The sequence below is a fragment of the Hippopotamus amphibius genome, chromosome 3 (genome assembly GCF_030028045.1).
Source record: "Hippopotamus amphibius kiboko isolate mHipAmp2 chromosome 3, mHipAmp2.hap2, whole genome shotgun sequence".
Lineage (NCBI taxonomy): Eukaryota > Metazoa > Chordata > Mammalia > Artiodactyla > Hippopotamidae > Hippopotamus > Hippopotamus amphibius.
In genome coordinates, this window is record NC_080188.1 from 125,770,437 (window position 1) to 125,781,927 (window position 11,491).

Here is an 11,491-nt window from a genome sequence, read left to right on the forward strand (position 1 = left end):
AGCTTAAATATTTATATATACAAATAAATAAATAAAATACACTTCTTGCTAATGCTTAATGATCAACAGTTAGACTTAACAAGGGTCTTTTCCCCTGGCTTTTTTGTTTTTGTTCCAGAATAACAAAGTTTCCTTTATGATTATAAAGGATACATGAAGTGGACTGTCTGGATCAAAAAGGCTACACTTCTTAAAATTAAAACCATAATGCCAGGTTTTTCTCCCCAGACACTGGGTAAATTCACCCTTTTAAAAGGTATCTAGAACTCTATCCTCAAGTTATAATCCACTTACTTAGCTCCAAGAAATTCTCCCTCAAAAGCCAGTTTCACAGCTGTCAGGATTTGAGTATTTTAATCTCATGATTCTTTCTTGTGAATATATATATATTCACAGTTATATATAACTACAGCTCCAGAGATCTTCATTCCCAGTTTTCTTCCAAATGTATTCCACAAAGATTTTATTTCCTCAAGAGCACCCTTCCTCCTTCCCAAGAGACAAATGAAAACACTGTCACTAGGCCCCTACATCAGTCCTTAAAAGCCCCTCCACCCTCATTCCCCTACTCTTGATGTCTAGCTACTTGCAATTAATATTCAAAAGTTCAATACAGTTACCCCCTGGTTTCCTAATCTTTCACCAAACTAGGAGGCTGTTTTTCAAATTGGTGTCCACTGGAATCCTACTCTGGCCCCTGGGACGCTAAAGCAACAGCTTAGACAGGACAGGGCTTTTTTTTTTTTAATAAATAAATAAATAAATAAATAAATTTATTTATTTATTGGCTGTGTTGGGTCTTCATGTCACACACAGGCTTTCTCTAGTTGCGGTGAGTGGGGGCTACTCTTCATTGTGGTGTGCAGGCTTCTCATTGTGGTGGCTTCTCTTGTTGCAGAGCACAGGCTGTAGGCACGCAGGTTTCCGTAGTGTGGCACACAGGCTCAATAGCTGTGGCACACATGCTTAGTTGTGCCACGGCATGCGGGATCTTCCTGGAGCAGGGATTGAACCCATGTCCCCTTCATTGGCAAGCGCATTCTTGACCACTGCAGCACCTAGGAAGTCCCAGGACAGGGCTTGAAAGCCTGACATTTAAGCAAGGATTTCAATGCTAGTAGCAGTAGTGAAGTAAAATAATCCACAAGTGCTTATGGTAATAATTGTAAGTTTCCCTCAAACCTGCTCCAGAGTCAACAGCTGAATTGCAGCAACTTCCAAACTTTTGTGACTGTGACTCAGTGTGTACATATATCCATATAAATATCTGAAACAAATGTTTCAACAGACACCACTTACCTTCTCTTCACTGGCACAGGCAGCAATGTTTTCTGTTCTGTTCATTCTATTTAACTTTTGCTAATGCTACTAGGTTTCACTATATGAAACTGACATCTTTGCTGTCAGAACAGTCAAATACCGGCAATTTCATACATTTCAACTTATTTGTGACACTAAAATAATTTCACAATATACTTAATGGGTTGTATCCCATAGTATGAAAAAAAACATTGTTTAGGGGGTTATTGTTATTTTTAATATTAAAATGGGTTTGAAATTTGGGGTGTTTTCTTTCACGTAATATGGCATAGACATCCTTCCACACAGGTACTTCACCTTTCTCAAAGGCTTCATGGAACCCCCCATACATGGGTACTTTAGCTTAGGTAACTGATCCCCACTGAAGGCGCTTAGATGTCTTCCAATTTCTTGCTGTTCTGAACCATGCCAAAGTGAACTTCCTTGTCATAAATGTCCACGTGCTGGTGCTAGAATTTCTGTGGTGTAGACCCGTGGAGGCAGGATGGCAACACACCGAGATCGTAGCTGTGTCTCAAAGCCTTTGAAGAGGAGTTATGCTCACTTTCCTCCTTTGTGTGCGCCTGGTGGAAAGTAATGGTGCTGACCAAGGGGGCCCAGCCAGGCACTCCCTTCTGTCCAGCCCTCATCTGTCTACAACCTTCTTCTGCAAGATGGGAAGCTCCAGTTCACTCCAGACCTCTCCCTCTTTAGACAAACAGCATGGAGGGACCCAGAAACAGAGTGCACTTTACTGTCGACCAGACCCGAGTTTAAAATGCTGTGCAAGCTCTTTAAATTCTGGGGACTCCACTATCACATCTACGAAAAGGACATAAACCTCTCGCGGTTGCTGGGAGGATAAAGCAGAAAACGTGAATGCTTTATAAAACGAGACAGAACTGAGCCGTTATCTTCATCTGGTGCCTAAGTGTTTTCTCCCAAACATTAGAGCCTACTTTGCTGCCTACTCATATTTACCCTGTAGTGGCTTGGGGGAAGGGCTCAAGAAAAGATGATAAGGCTCACCCTTCTGTGTTTACAATCTGCCTGGTCCCTGGCCTCGGTTTCCTCACTTTTTCTGGACTTGAGCGCTAAGATTAGAAACCAAACTCCTGGACAAAGCCATTCATTCAACCACAAATATTTACTGAGCACCTACTATATGTCAGTCACTATGGCAATCAGGCTAAGCACTATGTGAGCCTCAATTCTCTTACCCGCAAAATGAAAAACGGAGCTTCTTAACAGAGAAACAATGGGCATCTTGGGCGGGACAATTCTTTGTGCAAATCTGTCCCCTGACGTCTAAACGACAGGGACTTTACCTTGAAACTGGGACAATCCAATGACGCCCCCACACATTTCCAAAGGGCCCCTGAGGGGCCTTTCCACCCTGGATGGAGAATCCCCGGCCTACCCTCTACGATTTCAGGAGCCGGGGAAGGAGGGGAAGCCCTGCAACTGGCAGATTTAGGATGATGCCAAGGCCCAAGATGAGCAGAATCTGGACCGTTTTTCCGGGGAATTGAGCCTCACAGTAGCCCCAGGGTGACGTCAACTTCCTTGGGGTTCTTGACTCTGGCTCCTGAGTCAGAACTCCTACTCGATATGCAGCCAAGACACAAACCAGGAACTTTAGGTTTCTGTTCCCAGCCGAGCCTAGGGTGCTAGAAGGGAAAGAATGGCGATGCTCTCGTCTCCCAAGCCCTCGGGATGCGAAGGGTTAACGCAGGTGGCCGCGCAGAAGCCCCCAACACCGCTAGAGGGACCAACCATCGCAGCACCGCCGGGCGGCTCGCGGTCACGCGGGAGCGAGGGCGGGACCAAGCCAGGAGCCCACCAATAGGCTGTGCTGTCCGTGGGCGTGCTAGCCAATAGGAGGAAGGAAAGGGGTCCCAGGACTACGAAGAAACGGCGGCCGGGAGGGGACTACTGGGACATGGGGCTTCTGACCATTCTGAAGAAGATGAAGCAGAAAGAGCGGGAGCTGCGACTACTCATGCTGTATCCTCCCGGACGCCGCGGCCGCGAGGGTAGCAGGGGGCCCCCGCCGGGTGGGCGGTGCCGGGCGCCCCCTACCGGGCGCGGGAGGAGCGGCCGGCCGGCCCGTACCAACTGCCCATTGTGCGTCACGCACGTGGGCCCTACCATCGCTTTTGGCCGGGGGCCGAGAGGAGGCCGTACCACCGGCTCGGGCGGGGAGGGTCCGGGCTTCGTTCCCAAGGCCAAAGGTGTGGGCGTAAAGGCACAGCGGCCGGACCAGGTGTCCCAATGTAGGGGGAGGTGGGGCCCGGAGGCGACTCGAACGCTACCACCTGTGGGTCTGGCGCGAGCGTGGGGCCGCCGTCCTCCCCTGCCGGAGCGTGCTGGCCTCGGCCCCTCCCTCAAGGTCGGAATCCCGGGGGAGTGCGGGGCCCGCCCTTCACTCCCGGGAGAGGGGGGTGTGGACTCCGCGGGTCGTTGCGCGGGTGGGTCCAACTGTGCTTGTCTTTGCTGCCTCACGGCCAGTCGGCGTCCCCGCGGCTGATGGCTTGTAGGCCGAGGGCCCCGCCGACCTTCTGAGTCCCATTAGCAGGCATCCGCGCCCGTTCGCCCTCCTCTGTGCCAGGACCAGAGGGTACGCTCTGATCCAAGAGCTGGGCCCCCCTCACCGCCAGCAGAGAGAAGACATTTACGTGCGGAGATAACTTAAAAATAATGTTTACATCATGTCTGTTTTGAAGAACGCTGAGAAGGGCACAGAGAATTCACTCATCCAATAAACATTTATTGAGCACCTGCTACGTGCTAGGCACTGTCCTGGGGGCTGGGGTAAAACAGCAAGACAAAAAAACCCTGCCTTCACGGACATTATATGCAATGCCCAGGGGAGAAAGACTTTAACAAAAAAAATAGGTAAAATATATACCATGTACGAAGAATAATGCAGCTTAAATAAAGTGGTCAAAGAAGGCCACACGGAGAAACAGTTGAACAAAGATAGGGAGGTGAGGGGTGAACCATGTAGATTTCTGGGGAATATTGTTTAAACAAAGGCAGCAGCAAGTGTAAAGGTCTCCAAGGAGGAACTCAGCTGGTGTGTTCAAAGGCCTGTCAAGGAGATCAGATGGAAAAGCCACCTCATGTGGGGCCTTTTAATTTTGGACTTTTCCTTTTTTTTTTCTCTCTTTTTCCTTCTTTTTCTTTATTATTTTTTTCAATTTAATTTTCATTTTATATTGGCATACAGTTGATTTACAATGTTGTGTTAGTTTCAGGTATACAGCAGAGTGATTCAGCTATACATGTACATATACCTACTCCTTTTCAGATTTTTTTCCCATAAAGGTTATTACAGAATACCAAGTAGTGTTCCCTGTGCTGTACAGTAGGGGACTTTTCTTTAAATGAGAAGTGCAGAGAGGAGGTGAGATCTAAGACTAGTTAGGCCACTGCAGTAACACAGGTGAGACAGGATGGTAGCTTGGATCAGAATGGAAGCTGTGAGATGATGGAAGTTGGGGGACATCTTGATAGTAGGGCCAGTAGGAATTGCTGCTGGATTGCACATGAGTGTGAGAAGGGAAGAAGCTGCTTGCTGAGAGGTGGAAGCAGGTAGGGAACGGATTCAGGGCGAAGATGAGAACTCAGATTGGGCCATGTCAGATGCCTCTGAAACATCCTAGAAATGTCAGCTAGGTAGCTGGACATAGGGACCAACATCCAGGGGAGCAGCTGGGTGGGACGTGTGAATTTGGTAGTCACCAGCATTAAGATGGTATTTGAAGCCGGGATCCTGGATGAGATCACTGAGGGAGTGAATGTGGACAAGGAGGAGAACCTAGGCTGCTCCAATCAGGAGGTCAGGGAGATGAGGCGGAGTGACCAGGGAGGCCTGAGGAGAACCAGGCGAAGGAGTGGAAGAGGGGGCTGGCCACTCTGTCTGAGCTGCCAGCAGAGCAGGAGGAAGAGGGCTGAGGACTGTCTGGCCAGTGGAGAACAGCATGGCATCTGTAAGGACTGACCTTGGCCAGAGTAGTTTCGGGGGAGCAGTGGGAGCAAAAGTCTCACGGGTTCAGAAGAGAGCGGGAGAACAGAAGTTGGAGAGGGTGAGAATGGACAACAGTTTTGAGATTTGATATAAAGGGAAGGAAATAAAGGAAGACGTCAGGGGGAGAGGGATCTAGAGAGGGTGTCGTTTGCTTCTTGCAGGTGGGAGAGACCCCCGCTTATCAGCTGCTGGAAACAATCCCGTGGGGAAGGAAGCATGGATGATTGGGGGGGGAGGGGTGGGCAAGGGGGACAGTCAGCCGCTGATCATCAGGGCCTAAGGCTGGGTCTTGGGAGAGGTTCTCTCGCCCCCTCCCAGCCACAAGTCCCCTTAAGTGTTAGAAGGAAAGAGGAGGGTGGGTCTCTTCGGCTGGTGAACTTACCCATGTGTTTGCATACTCAGCAGCCAAGTGTTTGGAATATTCCAGAAACGGAAAGGCGAGGGTGGCTGCCTCCAGATACTTGCTCTTGCTGTTCCCTCTGCCTAGAACGCTCTTCCTTCAAAAAGCTGGCTCCTTGCAGTTTGGGCCTCAGCTCAGGATGGTCAGAGAGGCCTCCCCAGGTGCAGAGCTAAGGGAAGCTCCTCGATGGCCCTCTCTGGAAGCCTCTCCACCGGGCTGACACTCACCAGGCTCCGGCAGCGCCTTGCTTCTCACTTGTCTGCACTCTACCAACTGTCCTGCACTAGAGTTGTGAGCTGCACAAGGCAGGGACTGTGACTCCAGGGCCCCCCCCCAGCGCAGAGGTATTCTGGCACAGACTAGGCTTTCAGTAAATGTTGTGGCATGCATTAAGGAGCCTCTGGTTGGGAGAAGATATTTCTTGATACTTTCATATTTATCATGTAGGTCAGGCGTGTATTCAACTTTTTTTTTTTTAGTTTAGTTGCGCCAGGTCTTAGTTGCAGCAGACAGGCTCCTTAGTTGTGGCATGCGAACCCCCAGTTGTGGCATGCATGTGGAATCCAGTTTCCTGACCAGGAGCTGAACCCTGGCCCCCTGCATTGGGAGCATGGAGTCCCAACCACTGCGCCGCCAAGGAAGTCCCTGTATTCACCTTATTTTGATATGTGGTGGGAAATGATCTGTCCCCTAAGAGAGGGGCACTGTGATGATGTCACCACCCTGCAGAGCCTGGGGACTTCTCCTTAACCTGGCACACCCCAGTGGCCTGGACAATGCTGGCAAAACAACCATCCTCAAAAAGTTCAATGGGGAAGACATTGACACCATCTCCCCGACGCTGGGCTTCAACATCAAGACCCTGGAGCACCGAGGGTGAGCGGGGGTCCCCAAGGGCAGGCCTGCCCAGAGCAGGGCAGGGAGGGCGGGTGAGGGGACAGGCTGACCCTCCCGCAACCCCCTCCCTGTCCAGATTCAAGCTGAACATCTGGGATGTGGGTGGCCAGAAGTCCCTGCGGTCCTACTGGCGGAACTACTTTGAGAGCACCGACGGCCTCATCTGGGTGGTGGACAGCGCCGACCGCCAGCGCATGCAGGACTGCCAGAGGGAGCTCCAGAACCTGTTGGTGGAGGAGGTGGGCAGGAGGCCTGGCTGAATGGGGGAAGCCGGGCTTCCCCCAGTCTCCGGGCCCTAGTACTTTGTGCAGATATGTGGATGTGTGTACATCTTCCTCAGCAGATTCCCTGAGGGACACCTGGGATGGGGTCTGTTCCTTCACTGAGCCCTCACCATGTGTCCAGCACCCTTGGGGAAGCAGAGACAACCTGTACACCAGCCCAGGGAGGCCCACAGTGCCATGAACAGGATACGCTGTGGACTGAGACACGAGTTCACGTCCCTGCGATGTCACTGCTTCACCACCCTGAGCTTCAGTTTCTGCACCTTGAATCGGGCTTTAGGGAGGATGACTTGAGGCTAGTGTGTGAGGCTTTGGGAGGCAGTGGAGCCTGGCTCAGGAGTTGGACTCTTTGCTGTGTGACCTCAGGCAAGGCACTTAACTTCTCTGCATCTCCACTGCCTCTTCCCTCAGATAGGCATTATTACAGTGATCTTAAAATTTACTGTCTAGGCCAGAATGCCCTTCTTTAAGTAAAATTTTAGATTTACAGAAAAGTTGCAATGATAGTGAAAAGATACCCCATCTATCTTTCACCTAGCTTCCCTTAATGTTAACATCTTACAGAACTGCCATACATTTGTCACAACTAAGAAATTAACATTGGTAAGTTACTATTAACTGTATTATAGGTTTTATTTGGATTTCATCAGTTTTTCCACTAACGTCCTTTCTCTGTTCCAGGGTTTGATCCACTTTACTACATTGCATTTAGTTGAAAACCAGGACACTTTTGAGAGTAAAAGAGAGAGCGGTTATTAGTTATGCAGGGACAACAGGCATAAACAGGGGTGTCGAGCGGGTCCAATGAGATCCTGGCTGTTGAACGCTCAGCCCTGGCCTGGCATGTCAAGGCCTTTTTAAGGGCTAGATCCACCATCCACGTGGAGGAACTCCCAGTCACAAGCACATATATGGAATTAACTGGAATCACAGGCAGAGAGTGAGGCCGGTCAGGGTAATGGGACAGTTAGGAGGCTGCATGAACTTGGAAGAGGGAAAGGTCATTTCCAACAGACCCCATAGGCCCTGTGATGGTCACATTCTTTGTGCATGTCAGGTCATCATATTGAAGCGGTCTAGAACTAGGGAACATCTTACCCATCACCCCCTCCCTGTTTATGGAAGAGGAATGTGAGGCATGGAGGAGAGAGGTGCCTACTGGGGTGGGGATTGGGCTGGAACCGGGGGCCCAGCCCAGCCCAGCCCAGCCCAGCCCAGGGCTCCCTCTGCCCCTTAAATGGCTGGACACAAAGGCTGTCTCCACACTGCCCACCCCATTTGTACCTTTGCAGCCACTATGGGATCTTGCCCTGAGCTTCGAGGTTGATCTCTGACCCCAGGTACTCTAGGTGATTAGTGCAGGGGCCAGGTTGCCCTCTGAGCCTTCACCCCCCTTAGCCCTCTGTTTCTCTTCGCCAGCGCCTGGCCGGAGCGACTCTCCTCATCTTTGCCAACAAGCAGGACCTGCCTGGAGCACTGTCCTCTAATGCCATCCGCGAGGTGAGTCCAGGCCTTGGCACAGGCTCACGAAGGAAAAGGGGCACGCATTTCTTTGTTAATTTATTTTGTTATTATTATTACTGGCTGTATTGGGTATTTGTTGCTGCACGCGGGCTTTCTCTAGTTGTGGCGAGCAGGGGCCACTCTTCCTTGCGGTGCACGGGCTTCTTACTACGGTGGCTTTTCTTGTTGCAGAGCACAGGCTCTAGGTGTGCGGGCTTCAGTAGTTGTGGCGCACAGGCTTAGCTGCTGTGCCGCATGTGGGATCTTCCCGGACCAGGGATTCAACCCGTGTCCCCTACATTGGCAGGTGGATGCTTAACCACTGAGCCACCAGGGAAGTCCCTGTTAATTTATTTAAAAAGCATTTATTAGCCCCTGCTGTGAGGCAGGACCTATTCAGGATACTAGAGATTCAGTGATTAATAAGATATAGCTGTGCCCCACAGCCTGGGGGAAGGCAGGCCTGCAAATAGATTATTCCACAGGATAACAGCAGCCAACAAGCAGTGGGTGCTTTCTGTGTACTAGGCTCTTTGCATGGACTAACTCATTCAATTCTCACAGCAATCTCCTGAGGTAGGAGCTTTTATAATCATTCTACAGATGGAGAAGCAGGCTTAGAGAGGTTAAGTAACTCACCCAAGGTCACACAGCCATTAAGCAGACAAGTCAGGATTTAAACACAGGCCTATGAGACCCCAGGTTGTATCTTAACTCTTATTCTAGAGCTTGAACACCAGAATGAGAAAGAGTGGGGTTAGAGTCTAGGTTCTGCCACTTACTAGCTGTGTGACCTTATGCAAGTTGCTTAACCTCTCTGAGGTTTCCTCCTCAGTAAAATGGCCAACACAGTCCCTGGCTTATGGGGCCGTGGGAGGAACGGATGAGAGGACATTTGTAGGGCCCATAGCACAATGTTGGGAGCCCTTGTTGCCATCCCCTTACTAAGGGGTAGTGCTGGCATGGCGGTGACAGAGAGCCTAGGTGCCCTGGAGGGCAGATCTTCACCAGGGGCCATGGGAAGCTTCCCAAAGCAGGCCCTTGAGGGAAGCATGCATTTCCCCTGGGCCAGAAGAGGGAAGGGGCTGAGGGCAGGCAGGGCCTGTGGTCACTGGGGCCTACCGTCACCTTCTGTCCTCCCAGGTCCTGGAGCTGGACTCCATCCACAGCCACCACTGGTGCATCCAAGGCTGCAGCGCCGTCACTGGGGAGAACCTGCTGCCCGGCATCGACTGGCTCCTGGACGACATCTCCAGCCGCATCTTCATGGCCGACTGAGCCGCTCAAGATGCCCCCCAGCTCACAGCCCAGGCGCCCCCACCAGGCCCTCACCAAGCACCATCCATGGGGGGATGGGAGTCAGCCAGCCCAACTAACACCTCCTGTCCCCCTCCATAACCTGCTGCTGCTACTGCTGCCCCCTGCTGCTCTGTGGCCAGCCAGCAGGAGGGCTGCCACCCTGGCTGTCACCCTGACTCCCAACCCAGCCTGCCTGCAGCCGCCGTACCAAGAGGAGAGGGCTGGGGCTGGGAGGGGGCTGCCTCCGCTGCTATCAAGGCTGTGGGCCTCGCCATTCGATTAGCTGTGAGAATAAATTGTTCCTTGCTCCCATGCCTGTCTGAGTCATTTGTTGATTCAACAGCTATAGAGACTGCCTAGAGTCCACAGTCCAGCAGGGGACAGAAAGGGACACATAATTTCAGTCAGGGGGTTCACTGTCACTGTGTCAAAGGGATGGCAAAGAATTATAGAAGCACAGGACAGGGCTGTGGAATTCCATTTGGAAGAGTCCAGGTGGGCTTCCCAGAGGAGGTGACATGAAAGCTGAGAGTGAAGGATGAGTAGAAGTTTTCTGGCTAGAGGATGGGGAGGACAGTTTAGTAGAGCAACTGCTACCCTCAGAAGTATGAATTAGAAAAAGGAACGCACCCCAACCTCAGGGCTCACAGCTTGTTGAATGGGACACGGGCTGAATTTCAGCTTCCAGCCAGGAACCCGTGTGCTGTGGACAACCTGCAGGGCTGTGTGAGGTAGCGTTGGTTCAAGTTACAGGGAATCATAGGACCGAGGAATGAAGAGCAAGGGCTCTTGGGAAACAAGGGTGAGGACTCTGGTGTAAGAGGATGTGGACATCAAGCTGGGTGAGCTGAACAAGAGCAGAGCTGGGAAGGGGCCTTCCCTGAAGGCTGAAGGGCACTCTCGGAAGCAGGGGCCAGGCTGGGAACCAGGGGGACCCCAGGGCCCCCATCCAGGTGGCAAGATAGATGTATGTTTTCATAGGGCCCCCTGCTGTGGTCCTACCAGTGGGGGCTTACTCTGCAGGGCTCTGTTTGAAGCACTCTTCACTTACCATCGCACTGAAGAACAGCCCCAAGCAAGACAGACTCTTAGTGTCCCCATTTATATAGGAACTGAGCCTCCAGAAATTTATGTGACTTCCTCAAAGCCACCCAGCTAGGAAGCAGGGGGGCTGGGATTTGGACCTAGCATGCTTAGCCACCACATCCTACTACCCTGTTTTCTGTTTTTGTTTCTCTACTTGCAATTCACATACCAGATAGAGGGAGCCTAACTTATTTATGAGGGAAGGTCAGTTTTCCCAAGGGAATGGTGAGGAAGAGATACTGGTTTACTCCTAAATTAGCACTAGGAACCCTCCCTGGAGGGGTGGAGACCTGTGAAAATCTGGCCTCTGTTAAGGTAGAAGAAGGGAAATGGATGTTGGGTGGACAACCCTAGAAGATAAACTGTCCTTCAGTGTAGAAATTTAGAACCGCCTGCCCTGTCCTCTGTGCAAGACAGACACTGCGGTCCCCACGCTCCCATCCCTGTGGTGAGCCGACAGACCCAGTCTCCAGAGCCAAATCCTGGCTCTGTCACTCACTGGTTGACACTGAGCACGTTGCTTAACCTGTCTGTGCCTCAGTTTCCCCATCTGGTCTAAAGATAGTGTCACCTACCTCCTAGGGTTGGGAGGAGGACTGAATGGGTGGGTTTCTTTTGTGTCATAAGCACTGTATGTCAGCTACAATTATCATTCCTGGAACCAGTAGGAGTTCAAGCAGACCCAGTCAA

The 11,491-nt window shown here is 51.2% G+C and overlaps 1 protein-coding gene across 1 annotated transcript; it reads left to right on the forward strand.

Moving 5' to 3' along the window:
• Positions 1-2,944: 2,944 nt before the first annotated feature.
• ARL2 (ADP ribosylation factor like GTPase 2) lies at positions 2,945-10,027 on the forward strand. The gene is made up of 5 exons (XM_057729686.1): positions 2,945-3,306; positions 6,498-6,608; positions 6,706-6,868; positions 8,333-8,413; positions 9,560-10,027. The coding sequence occupies exons 1-5, from the start codon at positions 3,242-3,244 to the stop codon at positions 9,692-9,694; spliced, it is 555 nt and encodes a 184-aa protein (XP_057585669.1). The 5' UTR covers positions 2,945-3,241; the 3' UTR covers positions 9,695-10,027.
• Positions 10,028-11,491: the final 1,464 nt, after the last annotated feature.

Excerpts from the sequence above, each read along its gene's own strand:
- ARL2 (XM_057729686.1), top strand. The coding sequence starts at position 3,242 with ATGGGGCTTCTGACCATTCTGAAGAAGATGAAGCAGAAAGAGCGGGAG. Across the intron at positions 3,307-6,497 it reads GAGCTGCGACTACTCATGCT|TGGCCTGGACAATGCTGGCA; the intron begins GTATCCTCCCGG and ends GGCACACCCCAG. Across the intron at positions 6,609-6,705 it reads AAGACCCTGGAGCACCGAGG|ATTCAAGCTGAACATCTGGG; the intron begins GTGAGCGGGGGT and ends CTCCCTGTCCAG.